A 22,085-nucleotide genomic window follows, 5' to 3' on the forward strand; every position below is an offset into this window, starting at 1 on the left:
CTTTTTACAGGAGACTGAGTAAGTTACAAGGTAGGGAAAAAACCCCCAAGGTCCCTGCATCAGCAGGAGGATGCAATACAGTCTAACAGAAGGAAAATACTTGTATTTCCTCTAGCTCTGAACACAGGAATGGTTATTTCTCAGTCCAGAATGAAGAAAGCAACTGAGCCCAACCCTACAGGGCTAACTGTACAAACACCAGAGCCTTTCCCCCCGCCCCCCACCTCTCTGCATTACCACCTGAAGCATCCCTCCCCGTAGCACAACGGGTGGTGCACTTGTGCACGTGTCCTTTCTGCCTGATGCCTCCGTTGGCTGCCGTACACAGCAGGAAGCGCAGTTTTTTCACGCTTCTTCCCAATGTCACATCTGCTGAGCAGAAAAATGTCCAACAGCCAGAATGAAGTAGTGTGCCACCGAATTCCTAAGTCAAAGATGCAAGATAGTGCTTCCTCTATGGAGCCACACCAGACTGTGTACCCAGTGGAGCAATTTCAGAAACAACGTGGTGTTCTTGCCTGCTGATAATCAAGGGGATGCACCTTTTAGTCAAAGGTCAGTCAGAAGAAAAGAGAAGGAGATCACCACTCCTTCCCTCAAAGTCTATGTGCACTTTTAATGGCCACTAGGGGCTTTGGAGTAAAGGAGGGAGTTACATGGTATATGCTTGGTAATACATTACTGGCAGAAGGGGGAGGTTATTTTTTTGGGAAAAAAAAAGAATCATGGAAGAAAACTCCAACTATGAAAACAGAAAGTACACACACAAGAGGAAACACTATTGTACAGTAAGGTAGCGATCATAGAAAACAAAATTTCAAGGCAGGCAAATGCAAATAACATCTGCACTCCTGCACTGTTCTCATTCCCCAACTTAAATGAGTTTTCCAGTCCACTGCTTGCTCCACCTTCTCAGAGTTTAATTTTGAATTCTGTGGGCTGCACAGAGGCAGAGACCCCTGAGGATTTGAAGAGTGCCTTCAAGATAGTGTCAGGGTCCACTTCAGCTGGGGGATTTGAGGAGGCGCTTGCACTTGACCGGCGTGGTTCCCCTTCCTTCTTGACTGAAGGGGTATCACTCAATCGGCTGGAGGATTAAAAAAGAACCAACAGTACTTAACCTCTCATTATGAAATAAAATTTTAACACTATGTCTGCATTTACCTGTTACTGGTGTCGCCCCCTTACCAATATTAGAAATAAAGGTTTAAAATATTCTTTCCTCAAGAAAACTTCCTCATCTCAGACTTGTTTTGAACCTCAGGGCTGGGAACATTATGGAGTCAAGCTATATTGCACTCAGCTCAACAGAGTGCCACAGAGAGGAAGGGAAGGAAAATATTCATGGGACAAAAATTTGCCAACAGTTTCCCTCCCCTCAGGTTCTCCTCAAAAAAGAACCTGCAAACGTGTTTGGTTCTTCCCCCCACCCTAAGGACACTTACAGCAATATAGGCTGGTCTGAGGTGATGACATTCCCATTCATATGAAGATTGCATTTCATTGGTTGACCTTAACAAAAACAATAAAAAAAGTCCTTCTATCAGAACTGTGGTAAGGCAAGGCCCCAGAAATATCACAGAACAGTGCAAGCAACAGAGTTCCATGTGCTGGGGAAACATGAGAAAGAACAGCTGATACATCTTTTGTTGCAAAATCACAGCAACACAAGAGCCACTGAAACACACAGTACCTTACGAAGAATCACAGTAATTAAGAAGTTACAAATAGGTACAAAACCCTTAGCAGAGACACAAAGGAATCTCCCATTCTCAGCTGTCTGCTCCTCACCTGACATTTGTAACGTGTCATTCATCTAGAGAAAGAAAAGGTGTCTATTTCCAGCTAAAAATTAACAGCTAATTTGAGTCCATAACAACATTGTGGGTGGATCCAGATTAAAAATTGCGTTGTTCAAAGTTTATGGAGAAGCTGATACTAATTGTTTTACAGTTATGTATGCCTTGAGACTTCTGCAAATATTAGTTTTACTTGTACTTTGCTAACAGCTATTCTGTAAGCAGGTAAAGCTGTCCTGAGGACTACCTAGCTCTTGACACTGGATTATAAATAAAAGAAATTTAATGTGGAAGTTAGACCAGCAGACTCACCAGGACTCTGCCTCTAGCTTTGAGCATCCTCTTTCTAGGAAAATGTTTGTTTCAATTTCAGTTAAACAAACTGTGCATATATTCAGCTACTTACATAGGAGTGTATTACATTGTCTAGCCCTTGAGCTGATTTTCTGGCATTTCCTCTCTCTTCGCAGCATAAAGCATCCGAAAGGCTTTTAAACTCTCTGCTGAGGTGGAAAAGTCATCGATTTACCCATCCTAAATGCAACTGTGGCCTCAAACTTACCATCTAAGCACCTGTTGTTGTATTTCTTATATGCTGTGATAGCATCTTCTTTCTTCACAAATACTACCTCAGCCACTCCAGGGTGCACCAGCCGGGCTCGCTTCAGAGCGCCACACACACAGAATAACTCCTGAGGGCAGAGAGTTAGTCATGACCAAGGTCACATCAAACGTACCACTTCAACCGGAAACACCAAGTGAGTAAAGCTTCGTTTCCTAATTGCACTACCCCTCCTGCTTAGTAAACACACGGCAGAATCCGGACACTTGTCTTACGGTGTTTGCTATGGTACGAGTACTTGGCACTAGTAATACAGGTTGCACAAGCAGAAGAGTTCGAGGCCCGTACTCTACACTGTTTGTCACACACGAAGACCAGGCCTGTTCTCAGCCTGATGAAAACAGAAGCACCTAGATAATTTGGATGGGGGCATAAGTTTAAGAAGAACACCAAGCATCATTTGGCATGAACCCTTCTAAGGGATGTCAGGTATCTCAGTACACCCTAGAAAAGGGATCTTGTCCCATCTTCGTAAGCACACTTTTAAAAAAGTGAACAAACCCCAAAACAATCAGGAACCAGCAAAGGTTTTGCAAGGAAAGAAAACCGACATCATACCCTTCTCTATTGCATTCACCATAGATCAATCGATTTATCAAAACAGGTAGGATAAGGGAAGGAAGCGCCACTCATCCACAGTTCAGCAGTAAGCAACACTCACAACAATGTCTTCCTCTGTGACTCGAGGGTGCAGATTGTTTACGGTCATCTTTGTGCCTTCCAAAGGACTGAACGCCAGCTGCCAACACAAACAAATGCATCGCATAAAAAAGGTCAGAAATGCAGTAGGCAAGACAGCACAGCAGAGAAAGCATTACAAAAAAAGATCACAAAAGGGATGTCTTGGAAAGTCTGTACACACACACAAAAAGGAGAGAGCTACAGGTAGTAATGGGAAGTATCAATGCCTGCTAAAGCCCAGCTCATCTGACGCTGAAGAGGAGTCCCTTTTCCACGCCAATTTCTCTTTGAAGTAACTTTTCTCTTTCATTCCCACTTCTAACAGTAACTTAATCCACAGACATACACAGCACTCTTTGATCATGCCCACACTTTTAAGCACATCTCTGCTTCACTTTACACCAGCCAGCAAACCCCAAAACATGGCTCCAGCCCCTCAAGAGCATGCTGAACTCAACACGCCTGGGAACACCTGGTGGGTTTCCAACACCAGGCAGTTCGGCAAAGCAATTCCAGGCAGGCCGTCTATAAACTGCCTGAGAGTTCTTGTGTTTACAGCAAGGAGTTGTATTTGGAAGAGTGGTGTTTCTCTCCTTGCTAAGAGGAGCAGACAGAAAACAACACATCTAGCAGTGTTAAACCACTATTCCTAGGGACATGGAAGCTATCAAGGTGTGTCCAGACAACAACTGCCACCTCCCTGTACCACAGATTCCTCCAGGACCATGTGCTTGCATGCCAAAGAGGAAAGTCGAGAGAAGCAAGATGCACTACCTGAGAATTCCCAGTCTCTCAATAACCCTGAAGAACAGGATGTTTAGACAGGTTTCAAATACTTGGGCTATGGGTTGCAGTTATCAGAATAAGCTTGATGGAGTCCCAGAAACAATGGTGCCAGGCAGAAATGAGCTGTTCACATAACCAATGAACACCAAGTTTCAGAGACTTTTTCCTATAAAGAGCATCCCCCACTTCCCTGAGCTCACCTCAACAGGTGTTGGTTCTTTTGGAGGCTCCTCCTTTGTCACTAAGGTCCGGGACATATTTGTCAAGGCCTTCGTCCGCATAGGAGAGGGAGGTGCAGGTGGAGCTGTGTATGTATCATTCTGGACCACTTTAGTCAGGGGAACAGTCTTGGACAGAGAGAATTTATTGCCGCTCAGCCCAGTCTACAGGAAGAAAGAATAAAGTCTCTCCGAGAGCTGCAGGCTACAAAAGTCATCCCTCTTTTTCAAACGCCACCAGCAGGAGAGTACCACTAGCATGCACTAAGAACTGCGTGTCCTTCCTGGCATCAAAACCACGACAGCGCTGGAGACTTTCACCTTTGAGACAAAAATCAACTAAAGTTTCTGGTCGTAAACATAAAAAGATACTTTATCCCAAAAGAGCACTTCCCTCGCTAACGAGCACTTTTAAGTTTCATATTCTTCGTAAATGAGCTTTACCAATGTGATCTGAATTTGAAAAGCTCCTTTTATCCAAAGATTTTCAAGTACTTCACAAAGATTTCTCATGAACAATAAGACTGAGCTGCCCTAGTACAAACAGCAATACTTCTTCAGAAAGACCAAGCCAGGGCACACAAAGACACAGAGCGTAACCTTTCTAGTCAAAACTATCCAAGTTTAAAGCCAGAGTAAAAATTGCACTTGTTAGCTGCTGCGAACACTGGAGATAACACATTTACCCCTGAAAAAAACCAACAAAACCAAACCCAAACAAACCATAAGGCTGTTTTTAGGGATAACAAATGGCCAGAAGCTCTATTCTAGATACCCACATAAGAAAAAAAAAATGGGGTAACCATTGCACTAGACTGCCTGTGTGATGGTAAAACCATGAATTTGCTTTCTGAGAACCACAGAATAATTTAGGGCAAGCCTATGTCCCGTCCTCCTGTCTGAAACACGGCTAACTTCAAAGACACATCAGGTCGGCTCAGGGCCTCATCCAGTCAAACTCTGAATATCTGAGAATGGCAATTTCACTTCTCTGGGTCCCTGTGCCAGATCCTGTTCAGTACACTGAGAATTGCACAACACCCCTCCCCAACCCCCCATATTCAACCAGAATTTCTTTTGCTGCAACATTTTATTGGTTCATCTTCTCCCTGTTCACTCCCGAAAAGGACCTGGGTTTTGCCTTTTCTATTAGGCACTAAGAGTGGACAGATCTCACTACAGCCTTCTCTTCTCAGCCTTGAAACCCTGCTCTCTCACCCTCTCCTCACACATCATGCACTGCAGCCCTCTGACCAACCAGTTGTACTGGTTCCAGTCTCTCAGTGTCTTTCTTGTTATCACAGAGCCCCAAAATAGACACATAACTGCAGGCGCATTTTCAAAATGCCAAACAGATGGGAATAATTTATCTTCCTTGATTTGCTGGCTATGATCTTACTAACATATAAGCTACAGTTGGCCTTCACTGCTGGAAGGATGCACTGCTAACTCATTCCTAGTGTATCACTCAGCAAGACCCCCCAGGTGCTTTCCTACAAAGCCGCTCTCTAGCCAGTCACTTCTCAGCTTAAGCTGCAAAGGGTTATCCCATCCCAAGCGCAGGATCTCGCATTTGCCTGCACTGAAATTCCTCCTTCTCCAGAGCTTCAGTGCTCCCCAACAAGCTGCCGACTAAGATTTTGCATGGCAAGAGATTTCCTGCTTTGATGTCCAGCCTCTAGAAGCAGGAGAAAGCTTCGCTTGCTTGCCCAAACAATAACGAGATAGGTTCAAAGCACTTCCCCAACAAGAAGAAAGTCAAGAGCTAACATGCAGCAACCTGCCAGCACGGGAGAAAGCACACACTGAGGCTGCAAAAGGTCTGTGGAACCACAGCTAGCCTAAAAGGACTCTGACATAAAAATAACACTAGAAGCATGGGCACAAAGGGAAGGGTGGGGTGAAGAGCAAACATTTCAGGAGAAAGCATGGTTTACATACTTTAAAAGAACATAAGCCCTGTAAAGCCGCAGCCTGTGTGTCCACCCAATGTGAGCATGGCGTGGTGGGGACTGTTCAGATAATCCCTTACCGCGTTGTGCAGGAAACTGTTTGTGGTGGTGATTTTCATCTGTTTGCTAGCAAGGGGAGAGACACTTTCATCATCATCTTCCATGTCATACAGACCCTGAAGAGAAGCAGGGTAACAGTTCACAAGCAGGTACATTTAATCTAGACACCATTTCCAAAATAAGTAGTTTTCTCCTGTCTTCAGCCTTCTTCAGGTAATGAACATGACAACATTGGCCTTCACTCTTGTCCTTGCAGCTTGGGGACACAGAGCCGAAGGTAAGCAAGTCCATTTGAAGACATCAGCGTAAAAACTATCAAACTTCTTTTCCAGAAATGCCACAGGAAAGCTCTTTCCCTATGTGTACTAAAACCACATATAGATTTCTCTAATCCCCAGACCTCATCAGGACTGGTGAACCACATTAATGGAATAAAGCCTCAGTATCTTTCTTTTTTGCTACCTTTAAAGTTGAAGAGTATGCATATGAATTTTTTTAATTACTTTTTTTTTTTTTAATTAAGCAGATGCCTGCCAAACACATCTGAACCAAATGTTCCTTTTGAATAGCCTGCTTTCCTCAGCACAGCACATATCCGTCTGGCACTAGAAAACACTGCACTAGGAGGTTTACTGAATGAATACTTAATTTCCCAGTTCAACTTTATGTTCATAGCCCTGCCTTTAAATAGAGGCACACAAATATTTTTTCATAGACACTAAATAATGTTAAGAAAAAGTCTATACACACATGGCATTGCCCAGAACGTAAGAAGTCACAATTCAAAACAGCTTCCTATTAATTCAGTAGAAAGGCAAAGAAAAACAGAGTGATTATCAGTGAGAGCTAACAAAGTAAGAGGGTCTTCATAGCCAGCAAGAATCTGGTTTACAAACAGGAAAGTTCTTCCAGTCACAGAAATGTTATGAAGGAAAAAACCAAAAGGGATGGTAGAACAGAGGAGAATTGTGCAGAAAAGAGCTGGGAAAAAACACTAGCCATCAGGACAACAGACTTGAGTTTGAGACAAACAAAATGGATTCAAGGCTTACAGTGATGAGGTCAGAATAATGAAAAGACTTCCTTAAGTGACAGCATCCGGAGTAGGTGAGGGCAGCAGGTCAATGTAGAGGTAACATACAAAAATAGCTACAGTTACCATAATCAAGGCAAAAAAAACCCCCAGGATACGATATTGTGAATGTCAGTTTTCCAATATTTCACCTAATACTTTATCTACACACACACACACAAAATAAAGTAATAAAAACGTGTAATTCCTCTCTGAAAGCACCCAAGTTGGTAAGGTGGCTCAACGGCTGGGGGCTGTGACAAAGGCCTTTAAAATTGATCCCAGAAGACACAGCACCTAGGGTCTTCCTCAAAGTCTGCTTGGTAAGGGATATGGTAACTTTGAAAGTACATCAGAATACCAGTTAACATCATTCACTATCAGGTTTCCAGCAGGGACCCACAGCTGGAATTCCACAGCAAGGTTATACCCTCTCCCATGTCACTGCAGCACATTTGACCGTGTACAATCATATCCATTCTCTGAAGAGGCTGGCAGGATGGTGAATCAAAACAACCAACAACTGGATCTGATGTGGTGTGACTGAGAAATTTGCAGAAAGACATCAGAGCCAAAGGTCATAGTCTCCAGGAAAAAACCCCATTAGCGCATACAGATAAAAACTGGGAATACCTAACTCTGCATTCATATAACACACAAGGAATCAAGATCAATTAGACTAAATGAAAACCTCAGTTACCATGAAAGTATCTTAACCATGCGAGAACAGGGAGCTAAGCTGTTAGAAAGCTTCCAAACACTTTTCCTTCCTATTTAAAGTTTTCTCTGCACCTGCAAATGTCTACGGACACCTTCCTTCTCCCACAAAGGTAACAAACAAGGAGCACAGAGCAGGCACACACCTGTTTGTGTGTATGGTTGTTCACCACGTTGATCCTCATTCCTGCTGGATGAGAGTGTCCGGGAACTGGAGCCTTCTGCTACAGTTAGAGTGAAAGAACCAAAGCATTAAACACTACGGTCCACCAGAATCCCAATTCAGAAGATCAGAGCTGTTAGTTGATACCCTGAGACCACTTGAAGGAAACTCACTCTCCTGCTCTTGGAACAGCTTACCACAATATGCTATTACATAACGTCTCTGTTTCCTGTAATATGTTCAACATGAGATAGCTTCACTTAACCGAAGACATTAAAACCTAAGGACATGCAGAGAAACCAATTCAAATTACTGGAGTTTTAATCCAGGATTAGTGGGAAGGGGACTTAACCTCCAGCCCTGCCAGCACTGACTAGATCTGCATTTCTGCCAACACAAACCCATAAATGGTGTAAAGCAGTAAGTTTCTCTTCTTTCACACTACAGGAAATCAGAGATACCTATTTCCATCAAACTCAAGCTGGGACACAACACAATTTAGATCAGTTCCATTTCAAAGGAAAAGTATATACTGTCCCTTCACACTACAGCTGGAACAGCTGTAGTGGAATAAAATGATGCACAGGGTAGGGTAGCTGACCCTTCTGCAGTCTGTTACCCCATGAAACAGGGACACCACAACAAAAGTAGTCAGGCAATGTAGCTGTACTAATCAACAACTGAAATCAAGCTGCAACTAGCTCAAGAATGCCATTTTTGGTTTTGAAAAAGCTGGAAGCTGTCCATTACAGGAAAGAATGGGTCTTCTTACAAAAATATTCCACGCGGGCAGTAGAATCTTCAGATTTGCATTTTCTCTAGACTGCAACTTACACCACAGCACCCTCGTGTTTCAATTTGCTAAGAAACAAGGGTACCTGCCCTATGGAAAAACTAGCAGAGCTATGGAAATTCTTGGGTTTCAAAGACTTTTTTCCTCCCTTTCTGAGAAAGGAGACCACAGCACAGGACATTAGTGCTGAGTGCGCTGCATCTCAGATCAAGAGACTTCAGTTTGATTCTGCTCCCGCGTTTGGGAAGAGAGGAAGGCCACGAGCAATTTGGAATATTGGTATAATTCTTTAAAAAAATTATTAGATAATTGCTCACATGCACTGTTTTGTCTACGGACTTAACCACAATTATATTCTACAATATTTTTTCTTGCACTATGTTGTCTAACAAACAAAGTACTATAGGTCAAATCAAGTCATACAGAAAAAAAATTAGGTCAGAACAAATTGCTACTGTACCAAATCTCTGGAAACTATTTTAACTCCTAGAAACTTCGTAGAAAATGTTCAACTCCTAATGGCTGATGATGGTGATTTGGCTTAGAAGGACGGCGTGAGTGCTAATTACCCTGTTAATTAAAGCCTACTGAACAGACTGCTCTATTGCTCTGCGATTAGCCCTTCTTACTGTCACAAGAGTCCTTTCTCTTTCTTAGGTCAGCCTCGCAGCAAACATGCAGAGTAACGGGAAATCTCCTAGGCTAATTTACAGAAGAAATATGTCTGATACTCTTGAGCAAAACCCACAGCTGAGCAGAAAGCAGACTCATCTAGGCATTCAAACTGATGAGAATAAGCGATTTTCTGGATATGCAAGCACACTGCTGATCTTTGGGAAGAGGAAAGTGAAAGAGGCAAGCTAGAAAATTCAGCTACATGCTTGTAGAGACAAGGAACAAAACCACTCCTCAAACAACAATCCTGACAGCCTGGAAACTTCTCTTGTGACTCTACCCACTGTACCTGATGCACACATAGTTCAATAGTAGTTGTTTCTCAGAGAAGTTTCCTAAGAACCAACTTACTGCACACACAGCAACGTGAAATTAGAAAACTGTCAAAGGAAATCAGCAGGTTAAGGTGACCAGCTTGATTATACTGCAATTGAAATAAATCTTGAGCTTCAGCAGGAATGCATCATGTAATCAGGCAACCCCCTGGAAGCCAGGGCTTTTCTGAAAACCAAGCAAGTAGAAATAGGAGAAATTGTAGAAGTCTTATTGAGTTTTAGACCTTCTTAGCTACAACACAGCTGTATATTCCAAACTGTTATCCCACCTCTAGGATAAACCAGTTACCTAGACAGGGCAATCCACCACATCAGACTTGCAAAGAGAAAATGAAATGACGAAAAATGTAATTTTTTTTTTAGTATTTAGGTGGGAAAGAGACTACTTAATCATTCAAGGCAACCACTTTAATGCTGACAGGAGCGCTGCTTTAGTCTTTATTTGACCCAAAATTCAAATGAAAATCTAAATGAAAGCTGAGTTCTACAAGAAGCCCCAAGCAGCTGCAAGGACCCCCAAAAGGCTCTGAACCCTGCCCTACAGGCTGGACTGACCTGTATCACCATCGCTTCTATTGTAACCATGGGAACATATTCACGTATCATCATTTCCACCGGACTCCCGTAGAATAACCGAGGGGCTCAGGGGTGGTTTGCTGGACCTACCTGGATAGTTTTGGTGATTTTCACGGCTGGATTTACTGTCCCCATGGTTGGGCTGATGGCAGCCGGAACGCTCCTTTTTAAGCTGATCTTCTCTCTGGCATCCACCACTTTGGTCACCTTTTCAGCAGCAATGCTTTGCTGCTTCCGAGAATTCAACATCTCTCGAGCATCCTGAACCTTCCCTTTGATTTTGAACCGAGCGTCCTTTTGAACCAGTTTTTCACGGGCATCTTTAACCCCCAGTTTGTGTCGGGCATCAGTGAGTCCTATCTTCTGTCGGGCATCAAATGTCCGCTGGAAGCTGACAGCTGGTGATGATCTATTTAGAAGATTTTGCTGGATCCCAATGCGAGATCTTACACCTCCAAACACTGGCCTTGTGTTAAGCCTGGGGGGGGGGGGGGGGGGCGGGGAGGGGGAAAAAAAAAAAGAAAAAAGTGTGTTTCAAACATTATAAGATGTGATACAGTATCAATAAAAGTATTTGTGTGGCTGCAAACAAAAGTTCATTATTGCTGCACAGAAATCCATTCAGGTTAGATGTCCAAATACAACAGCAGAGCTCCTAAGCTGTTTTAGGCTGGATTTTACTTTCTACACAAACAGCTAAGGCACTGATTTCCTACATCCATCCTTAAGGTCCACATTTACAAACTTAACTAAACGGTCTGACTTCAGCTGTGCTAAGCATATACTATGTTTAAACAAAATTCATCAAAACTTAGGTATTTTGGGGAAACCTTTGAAGACAAAGAGGAACAGAAACAGACTTTGTAGCTTTAGCACTGAGCAGGTCTGCTAAAGCATCTTTTGTAACACAATAATATGTCCCAATACAAAAGAAACACGGAACTACATGCTATTTCAAGAATTCTGGGCAGCAAGTTCAGATCTGTGGGAGTGCAGAGGCTTGGATTTTAGGATGTACAAGCACCAGTACCAATCTCAGGTCAAAGCCACCAGTTTCAAAGTTGATTACTACCAGCAAGAATACTGATCAGTCAAATTACTTCTTAAAATCACTGCCTTCTCTTTGACCTACTAACAGAACTGCTGCACTCGATGGCCTTTACTTTCAAGCATATCACCACCACAATACTGAGCACAGAAAGAAAGCAGCCCACTGAAAGGACACCATTTGTACTTGTACATGTACAAGTGTTACTAAGCAGCCACCCATTATGAAGGGAAAGCTGAAACTAACTTCTCGTTACATGTCTGATTTGCTTTTTCAAAATCCCCCCTAAAAAGAAACAGCTTGTCTAATTTTTTTAATAGAAGTGCTCCTTTAAGTATTTTTAAAGGTTTTCCTTTTTCCATTGGGTTTCTTTTTTTTTTTTTTTTTAAAATAAATGATGACAAAGTGGTAAGAGAAATTTTAAAGTTAAGGTATTGAAAAAATATTCTTGCTGTTGGCTTTTTAAAATTCAAAATAAGCTACAACGGGCTACAGTGTTCACCTGCTTTCTGAAATGTATTGTCCAGTATTATAAAGTCCAAGAGCAGATATCTAAAATTTGTTGTAATACTCAAAGGCTAACATCACAACTTCAAATGATGATGCAATCTGAATTCTTCATAGAGCTTTATATCAGTGTTTCCTGATCTAACCCTACAATCTTAACATTATTTACAGTCACATATTTTCAGTGGTCAGATCTGTAAAAAAAGAGAGATGAAAGACTCAACCTCCACTTCTGCCTCTTTCATTCTTGTGTCCAGACAACTGGAGAGCTAGGACTGGGGTCCCATTTTGTTATGTAGCTAAGAATCCTATGGCTGCTCTCTGACACAGCCAAAGCACACTAGCTAAAAGAAACAGGAGTATTATTCAGACCATTTACTAAAATATATCCAGAATAATACAGCAGACTAACAGTAGCAATAAAGCAACAGCCACAGAACAAGACTTCCCTTGCAATTTTAAAAAGCATTAATTGAGCTACATTGAAAGCATTGTTACAGTGCTGCAGAAGGGCTTGATAAGTGGTTCTTTTTAATGAGCGTAAGAGAGGTCAAAGTAAAACCAGAAACATATGTATCAGCATTTAAACCAGAATTAGTTAAAACTGTTAATGACATGAACTAATGAAATCAGTTAGGAAACTCTGAAGATCACAGTGTCTCTGAAGACTTGTGTTTATCCTAATAAGCAACTCTCTTCCGTAGAGACTTGCTCATCCTGTAACAGCATTAATTTTTCAGGCATTTTGAGTCACAGCACCTGAAATAAAAGGGAATCTCAAACATCTAATTCACTTTCCAGAACTCCAAGTTCCGCCTTGACTATTTTGCGCATTAGGACATTTTGCAGGTGAAGATTTTTCTGTTATTTCACCCAGACTACTGAACAGCATGGACGTAATGATTTAAGTCTACTCATTTTATCCAGCCTTCACAAAGTCAGGTTAGCTACCCCAGAGATCTTATAAAGTGAGCTAAACATGCCAAATAAGAGAAATGCAAGGCAAAAAATTTTTTTACAGTGCTGCTGAGGGATTATTGTTCAGCAAATAAAAGCAGGAAGAATTCCTGGAAGAAATGAGAGTTAAGGAGGGATTTGAAAAAGGAGAAAGGAGGTACTTGGCATATTAAGCAGCATAAGGCTGTTCCAAATACGCAGGATAACATGAATGAAAGCGCAAAGCCAAGGCCTTGTCTAGACTAGGATTTAAATACGTGTTTGAATGTTTTGCTAGTATACGTTATCAGATAGCTTTCAAAATACTACTCTAGACATTTATGTTTTAACTCTGAATGGCTACACTTACGAGTCCCCAACGACCATTAAATTTAAAACAAAACAAAAAACCCAACAAAACCAAAACGACAGAAAAAAGGAGCACACTTAGATAACACACGTGGGGAGAAATCCATGGACAAGATCTTCAGAAGCATCAAGAGTATGGCAAAAGGGAAGATGAAAAGCCACCAAAGGAGAAGTCAGGTAAGAACTGCCAACAGCTGCACTAAACGGCCCAGCCCACACTGGAGACATACACGGTACAAAGAACCGTAATCCTGTAGCTAATATGTAACACACCCCACATCCACACAAGCACTTCAAACAGTCTGTCCGAGTACCATTAACTATGCTACAGAGACTGCAGTTTCCAAGGGCCAGGCTGCAACCTCGACGAAGCCATCGCAGCCTCAAGCCTCGCCTGTGCGGATCCGGACCAGCTTTGCCACAGTTACGGCTCCCCGTGGCACAACTACACCTCCCACGGCTATCCCACAATGCACCGTGCCGCTCAGCAACGCACCGCTGAGAGCTGCGGGGGACCGGGCACCCCCCAGGGCACTGCCTGAGGAAGAGCTGCAGCCCAGCAGCAGCTCCTGCTGCAGATACAGGGCAGTCCGGATACCCAAGGGGCTCAGGGATGGGGGCTCGCGGAGGGCGGGGGGGGGGGGGGGGGCGCCGAGGCCCTTCTGATCTCGGCTTGGGGAGCACCACTGGGTTAACTGACGGGGAGAAGCAGGGGGGAGGAGCGGGGAAAGGGCAGGTCGGAAGCGCTACTGGAGCGACGGGCTGTGCCAGGAATCCCAGGAGAAACGAGAAAGGCCCGAGAAGGGGAGAGGAGAAACGGCGGCTGGGCCTGCCCTGCCGGGGCCGGAGCCCAGGGGGCAGCGCCAGGCACCGGGGGGGTGAGGCGGGAGGGGCAGACCCCCGCCCCAGCCCCAGCCCTGAGGGACGGCCACCACCACCAACCCCCATCAAAGGCACGGCCCCACGGACCGACGCCTAAGCCAATGGGAAGGCGAGAGCGGGGAACAGGGCCGGGCCGCGCTGAGGGAGGGCTGCGGCCCGCAGCCTCCGGAGCGGAACGACCAGCAGGGAGAACAGAGGAACCACCGGAGGCCGCCGGGACCGGGGCGCTGCCCTCCCGACCTCTTACCTCCCTTTCACCGTTACACCGCGTTTCCGTATGAGCTCGTCCAGAGAGAGGTCCGCCATCTTGTCGCGGGGCCCAACGATAAGACGCAGCGAGCGAGACCCGGACGTAACATCATACTGCTTCCGCTCCTCGCCCCGCCTCCAGAAGACAGTCCCCGCCCTAGTGCCCGACGCGAGTGGGGAGGCGGGGTGGGCCTCCCACAACCCCCAGCGGCGCCCAGACCCCTCATTTACATACGGCGCCCGGCACGTCGTGTTGCTGTTAGGCCCACGGCGGCGGTTACGCCGCGCAGAGGGCGAAAACACCGGGCGGAGCGGTCAGGGAAACTGGAAATTAGCGAGCGTGGTGTGGAACGGCGCGAGGAGCTGCTCGCCCTGACATATAGAGCTAACGCGTAGGGTTCTCCCGACGGGGCGGGAGGAGTTCGGTATGCCTTAAACTTATGAGTAAGGAAAATAACGACCCGGGGTGACGCCCGGGTCCTCACTGCGAATGTGAGAGGAATTTTTGCGCGGGTACAGGTCGCCCCTAGGTGCCCCGCTTACTTCGCGGGATGCCCGGGTGCCGTGATCTGCCCGGCCCTCCGTGCGGCGCGTCCCAAGGACAGAACCGGGGCGGGGACAGAGGCCGTGCCCGTGCGTACGGGTAGGCGGGGTGCCGCGGAGCCCCGCCGCGCTGCTTTCGCACTGTAAAAAAGAACTTGATTACTTGAAAGAAGGAAAAATAATAAAAAAAAAGATCTTAACGAGCATCTCCCTCCCACCCCGGCGGCTCCGTCCGGTCGAGGCTTAGAAACACATCGCCGACCTTCTCACGCTTCGTGTGTCTGCAGGAAGCCATGCCTTTTTTAGGCTTTCGTGGGAGGAATTACGCCATTTAAAATCAGAAAAAAAAAAAACAAAAAACCAAAACAGTGAAAGGGAAAAGCCGTCTTGCGCAGGCTTGGGCAGAGGTGAGCTCTCCCGTGCTTTTCCAGTATTACCTCCTGCCCTGTCCTGACTCACCGGCTGCGGCGTCGGTACCTGCAGGACAGTGGCTCCGGGTTTCACCACCGGCCCTGGTGCTGTTGGGCCTCCCTCAAAACGCCTGTTGCGGCACAACACACCCCCGGGGCCCTGCAGCGCCGGCTTATCTTCCTGTTGCTGGAAAGACCCAGAGCGTGGAGTTTTGCTTCTGCCTGCAGCTCTGTCTCACCTTGACAGCTGTCGGGAGGATCGCTTGTGCGGTTCCCCTCCGCGCCCTCACGGTTCTCTCCCTGCCACGATGCCCAGAGCTGCAGTGACCCCGAGGCATCGCAGCGTACGCAGCAGCATCCCTGCATTGCTGCCAGCCCATGCATGCTCTGTGCGAGATCCACAGGCAAGGTCCTAGGAAGAAGCTCTTGGACTTCGGCAGAGCGCGAGCTGCTGCCAAGAGCTGGGGACAACTGCAGAGGAGACAGGCATAGCTGAGGTTGCTGCTCAGAGCCGTGCGAGCTCAGGATCCCACAGCACAGACTTTCTCTCAAGAACGTTTCAAGCCTTCATGAGCTTGCAGTCATACAAGTAACGATGCCAGGTCACTGCTTAGTTGTCTGCTGGTACTTGATCTGGATCAAGGGTGGCACATGACTGCATCACTATCAAATTAGCTTACACAATAATAAGTTTATGCCCTTTTTGTGCTGCCTGTCTGCAACTGTCAAGATATTTGATCAAACTGAGGTGGTGGGTTGGATGGTGTGTGACAACCATGAAGCCTGCTGCTGCAAAAGTAACAGGCAACATTTCTTTGAGCAAATTTGCATGAATCTGAGAGCAGCCCAAGCGGTTCCAGGCTAGAGGGCCAGCTACCCAGTTTCCAACCTGCCAGGACCCCCAGTGGAGGTCTCTCCCAGACACCTGTCCAGATGCCCACTGACCTCAGTGATATTTGTGCAGCCACAATACCCTTCAGCGCCTCCACTCTGCTGCGTGGGGAACCACCTCCTCCACTTCGTTTTGCTTCTATCGGCCTAATTCTTGCCACTGAAGGCGGAGAGTGCGTGTGTAGCTCCTACCCACCTTCTCTTCCACCTGTGATCCCCTAAGTCACCTTGAGGGCTCCAGGCCTGCTCTCCCATTCCTTCAGTGAAGCTCCCTTCCCTCTGCAGGCACCCCCTTCCCATGCTGACGTCCGAGTGGGAGGCTGGTTAGGGCGTGTGAGCCGTGCTGTTGGCAGAAGGAAGGGTTTAAACCGCAGGATCTTCCATTCCCTGTGTTTACCATCATTTTACTTTTCCTGTGAGACACAAGAAGCTGCAGCTCAGGTTTCACGGATCTCCCCCAGTTCCTACTTGCAGCTGTGGATGAGAAGTCAAATATTTGCTCAGGGACAGGCCCAGGCCTCCTTCTCATAGCCGGGAGAGTGGGGGGAAGGTGCAAGCAGCAGCAAAGAGACCTCCCTGGGCGCAGGGGTCCCCACAAAGGGCTCCTTGTCCAAATGTGCTGGGAAACTTTCAGACCTGCCCTTGGTTTTTCGGAGACAGATTCCTTGAGCGTGCCTCGTCATTGGCTGAGACCCAGGGCATAGACGTCAGAATAGAGGAGATCATTTCCCCATCTCACATCAGTCTCCTTTTTAAAACATTAAGAAATTTTGCAAAGGATGTCATCTTAACCTTGGGGTAGTATGTAGCACATAAATGTTACCTTTGCTGAGTCGTACGGAGGCACGTGGCGCAGCTAAAAGCAGAATGACGTGGCCAGAGAAAACTCCAGATAAGTTGCCGTGGAGCAAGATCACATCATTACTCAAGCCAGATAAAGTCCATCTGTCACGGTGACTGACTGCAGTGTTGGATGTGTTTCCTTGCTCTTCAAAGGACAGAAAACCGGGGTGCCCACTGTGTTAGAAGCCAAATAACTTTTCTAGCTGACTTCAGTTAGGAAAGCTCCTGACCATCTAAGCTGTTAGAAACCTTACTTCTTCTCTATTAATTATAACAAAACTATTAAAAATTTGGTATGTAGGCAGTACACTCCCCCTTGATTGCGTTAATATCACCACCATAATCATTACCTTGACAGAGAAACATTTTGTATGAAAATTATTAAACAATTTTGTAATTAAACTCAAGGGGCAATTAGCTGGCATAGGGGTAATTTTTATATGTCAGCTTTTGTACACTGAAGTAGAATCCTCATAGTTACAATAACAATTTCCTGACTTATTAGATATTCCTTTTTTGTTCAGATTGAAGACATAGACACATTAACATTTTTGAAGGTTATACCAGGAATGTCAGTTAATGTGAGTTCTGTTGGAGTTCTATTTCTCGTTTACGTCTATAAACTGAGATTTTCGTTACTCTGTTAATTATTTATTAAGATGCATGTTTCCTAGCAGGAACAAATTTCATTTTAAAAAACAAGAACAGAAAAAGAAAAAGGACCCAAGTTGGGATTTAGCTTGGACTAAACTAAACCAAACATTTACAGAAATAATGGGATATTCTTATTACGGTAAAAGTTTAAACTATTAGCAAGTGCACAGGACTGGCCATCTTCCTTTCCAAACTCCTCACTGGAGCACTTCAGTTGTTTGCGTTGGATGTAACCCAGACCAGAACAGGACCTGTGGTGGTGGTGTTGCTTTTTGTCCGGGTTAGACATGGGCGCTGCAGCGGGAAAGGCCGATTCTCAGAGCCTGGGTGTTGGCTGCTGGGGCGTTCGCTCGTCCTGCCCAGCCAGAGGAGGCATGTGCTCGCTTCCTCCTAAGCACCCCGCGCGCCCGACAGCCGGCTGAGATAATGCGTTTGTCCTGGCAGCAAACACTGGCACTGCCACCTTGAGCCTCTCGTTAAGTGCTTTAAAATTCTGAGCTTTCTTACTGATTAAGCTTGTATTTTTCAAAATTATGTGGTGAGTTGCTTGACGTACCTGTTCAAAGGAAAGTTAGGTTTGCTTTTTGGTGCTCTTCTTTTCCTTTCGATTTCAGCTGGCATTTCTGCAACAAGCAACCCTTTTGATTTCTTTAGTAATGTTCAGACTTTGCTCTTGAGCTGAATACAATTTTCCTTTCAGCCCAGATTTTGAATCCTCTGTGAGTGGGCTGCAGGAATCTCAGGAAGCAGGTTCTCAAACAAGCTTGGCAAATTGAAGAACTGTCTGAGAAGGCAGGGTGCTCCTCAGTCGGGACAGATATAAAAGGCTTTATCCTGAATCTCGTTTGTACTGGTTTGTCCGAGAAGAGGAGTTTCTGCATGGAGACGCCTCCCATAACACAGATACCCAACACCCATTTCATTTTTCAGAAGCTAGGAAAAGACCATATTCGTTCCTGATAACCCGTGGTTATTGCTTGTGTGTCATTTAAACCATAGCGGTTCGGGATGGGGTTTTTTTGGTAAATATTTATTCTACAATCTAATCGTAGATGGGACTTTTTTCACCTTAGAGTAGTTCCCTGGCTGTAGTTGCGTGGCTCTTTCCCTTAATGGTGTTTGTGCCCTCTTAGTTGTTTCCAGCTCCCAGAACCTGCCAGCGGTGCCTGCAGCAGCTGCTCACCAAACGCGAAGCATCTCCCCAGGCTGCCATGAATTCCCCAAATAGAGAGAGACGTGCTCAGGCACACTAACCACACCTGCTGTCTCCCTCTAGATAAGTACAACGCGTTCTTTTGCCAACCAGAGGTCTCTTTCTTCTTTTGACTGATACTTGCCTACTCAAAGTCTATTTTTTATTAATATTAGACTCCATGACCGACATGGGCTTATACTCCAGGCCTGAAGGCGCAGCCTAGCTTCACAACTGAAGTAAAAGCGACCGATAGGAATTAAGCAACAAGTTGTTTAGAATGTTAGAAATGTTTAGGAAAATTGGTCCTTGCCCCACATGGCTGTCCTCAGAGTATATGGTCAAGAATGGAATCCAAACCAGCCTGAAAAGAGGAGTTTTAGTCCTCTTCAATTCCTAAACCACTGTTGCCCTCTGCTTTGCCAGCGTGTGTAAGTGGCATCCTAAATCAAGGAATCACTCAGGAATAAAAACTTGTGGTGTAGTGGTTTCCATGCATGTGGAATTTGAATCGTGCCACTGATTTGCATATATATTTAGCGTATTTTTTGGTGCTGTTCAATTCTAGCTGGATAAATAGTGCTTGGTAATTACGTGAGATGTCAAATGCTGGTTACATTTGTCAAATGATTCATACCACAGATATTTGCTCTGAAGCACAGCTAGCCCTAATATAAAATAGCATATGTTCATCAATGTCATGCTGTTGATGTTGTTGCTCTTTTAGCCCTTTAAAAGAGTAGAAAGTGACAGCTGATGAGCTATGCATTTTTCACCCAGTTTATCGTTTTGATCCTTTGGTTTGTGTGCATTTGGGGGGTGGGGTGGCAAAGGAGAGAAGAAAAGAAATGTGGGTCTGTTATCCTGTGTTGTGAGAATTTGCTTTCAGTACCCCAAGACAAGCCCTTGTAGAATACTGAACTGCTTGAAACATGTCAGCTTCAGCTATGAGAGATCTCAGCATCGCTTCTCAGGTCAATTGCCCAGTTGTTCCTTCAAAATTACCCAAGTTGGTATTTGAGTGATCTTAATTCTCACAGAAGTCTGTCGTGAGGGATAGCAAAATTCTAAGGAAACTTTTTTGTGAAATAGCTGCTATTTGCCTTCCCACGTACCCTTCTGGAAAATGAGTCCGGTCATTGCTTTCAAAAGTGAAAAACCTTCTAAAGAGGAGTTAGTGATATAATCCAAGTATTACTTATATATTGTTGCAAAATCTGGGAAAATACAGAGGTGCTGGCTAGCTGCAGTGCTGGCTGTGTCTAGGTCAGGCTTTCGCCCTCTGAGGGGAAGGCACAGTGGTGGGGCTGGAGCTTCTGCTGTGTCTGTGAAGTATTCGCTCTGGGATAACTAAGGAGGATGTCTGTCTTGCAGGACCTATAGGTTTAATTATCATCAAATTTACTTTTTACACGCACAAATAAAAAACCAAACCAAACCAAAACCCCCTGAGTTCCCAAGGGCACTACTAGCAGCACTGACCAGGTACTTCTAATGATCTAAATGAGGTCCACAGGGCTGGCTTGCTCCTTGTTCCAAGAGCTGAGTCTCCCACATGCTGGTCCCATTGCTTTCTTGCAATGGGCAGGAGACTTGCTCTGAGCCAAAGCGTCTGTTTGCACGTTCTTTCTTCACGTATCTGAACCCTTGAACCCTGGCCCTTTGCAGCTATAGGAGGTAAGAGGCTGAGGGATGAGACATAAATCCCCTGGCTCGCTGACCCATCCATTCTCTCACCAAAGCTTACTGCATGCGTGAAATAAATGAAGTATGTCACAGAGAGAGAAAAGGTCAAAACACAGCTAACAGCTAAGCAGATATCCATGGATTACAACTGCTGGTATATTTATCCTCTGACAGAAGATATCCTCCCCTCCAGAAACTGGGACTCTTTGCATTATGGAGCAATAGATGCCAGCTATGCACAAGGTTGAGACCTCAGACGTTGTCTGTGTGTCTTCCAAATTACTCAGCTAATGAAGCGTAAGATCAGTTCACCAGAAGCGCTGAGGGTCACTGAAGTTATGAGATGTTGATGCTGCAGAGCATGGGAGGTAAAGAGCAGGATCAGAGATTCTCCAAGCCAGAATGGTGACAGACTTGTGCAGAAGAGGCAGAAGCCAAGCGCAGGATAATTCCAATTTACGTGTCCTAGCTGGCTTTGCAGTTTACTAACATGTAAAGTGAATAACCAGATCTGTACAGTGGTCTGAAGAGAGAGCTCTCAGGAACACCCCAAAAGCTGGGGGAGGCCACAGCCCGCTGCATTGTTTATGCGGTTCTTCAGTACTGTGTTTCAGCAGTACAGTCTAACCTTTGGCTCTCTCGCTTCAGTGAAGATATTAGAAAAACTATTTTCTTAGGCAAGTTGCAGTGTTGGGTGACAGAAGTGGAGTGTTGAGTGTGCTGCTGATGTTTCAGTCAGTGTCTCTACCCTGATATGAGTGATATTTTAAATTCCACTGGGAACAGGCTCTTTCTCCCTCTCCTGACAGTGGGGAGAACAGAAGGGAACAGAAGACCTGGGCTGGGTCTTTGGTGGGAGCAGGCAGACAGATCTCCCACCAGAGTCTGAAGGACTGAGATAGCAACTAGGTGCATCCTACAGACCCTCAGCTCCAGGGATAATCCTGAATCGCTGGCAGGATGATAGTGTAACACAGAGGAATCCTTTCTCGATACCAGGTGGAGGATCTAACCCACTTGGCTATGTGAATTCATTTGAACGGAGTTTTTGTCTTGCAGGAGATGTTGTCTCTGGCAGGGGTGGCCAAACTTGGACTCCCATTGTTTGCCATCTATCTGTAAGATGTAGGGATATGGGTAGACTTGCCCCGCTTCTTCTGGGTGAAGAATCTATGGCCAGGGAAGGGGTCTCAGGGTCTCCACCGAGATTTGAATGAAGTCTAGGTCAGAACTGTCTTAGCTTGGTTTAGGCAGCAAATGAGACCGAGGGGAAGGCTCTTGCATGGCTGTGTTAACTGATGTAAAGGGAGAGGAGGAGAGGGAGGGGGTGGGGGGAAATACAATACACTTCTCAGGCCATGGAGAAGTCTGCTTGTCCCCGAGAGGTACTGGATGGAAGAAGCATTGGGAGAACAATGTTTTGGCA

At 45.4% G+C, this 22,085-nt stretch overlaps 1 protein-coding gene and 1 non-coding gene across 5 annotated transcripts; one reads left to right on the forward strand and one right to left on the reverse strand.

Moving 5' to 3' along the window:
- Nucleotides 1-596: 596 nt before the first annotated feature.
- On the reverse strand, nt 597-14,536 carry POLDIP3 (DNA polymerase delta interacting protein 3). 4 transcript variants are annotated; one of them, XM_086479979.1, is made up of 9 exons: nt 14,439-14,536; nt 10,540-10,927; nt 8,054-8,131; nt 6,139-6,234; nt 4,089-4,271; nt 3,083-3,160; nt 2,362-2,491; nt 1,446-1,512; nt 597-1,087 (listed from the first exon to the last, which is right to left on the reverse strand). In XM_086479979.1, the coding sequence occupies exons 1-9, from the start codon at nt 14,495-14,497 to the stop codon at nt 913-915; spliced, it is 1,254 nt and encodes a 417-aa protein (XP_086336105.1). In that variant the 5' UTR covers nt 14,498-14,536; the 3' UTR covers nt 597-912. The 4 variants fall into 4 exon arrangements, with proteins under 4 accessions (XP_086336105.1, XP_086336082.1, XP_086336089.1 ...); XM_086479956.1 differs by having other exon boundaries at nt 10,531-10,927; nt 14,439-14,534; XM_086479963.1 differs by lacking the exon at nt 8,054-8,131 and having other exon boundaries at nt 14,439-14,534.
- Nucleotides 14,537-14,867: 331 nt separating this feature from the next.
- On the forward strand, nt 14,868-15,016 carry LOC147416344 (U12 minor spliceosomal RNA). The gene has a single exon (XR_015184241.1). It is a non-coding gene; the product is annotated as a U12 minor spliceosomal RNA (small nuclear RNA).
- The last annotated feature ends 7,069 nt before the right edge of the window (nt 15,017-22,085 follow it).

This window comes from Leptosomus discolor, chromosome 1 (assembly GCF_034619465.1).
Source record: "Leptosomus discolor isolate bLepDis1 chromosome 1, bLepDis1.hap2, whole genome shotgun sequence".
Classification (NCBI taxonomy): Eukaryota; Metazoa; Chordata; class Aves; order Leptosomiformes; family Leptosomidae; genus Leptosomus; species Leptosomus discolor.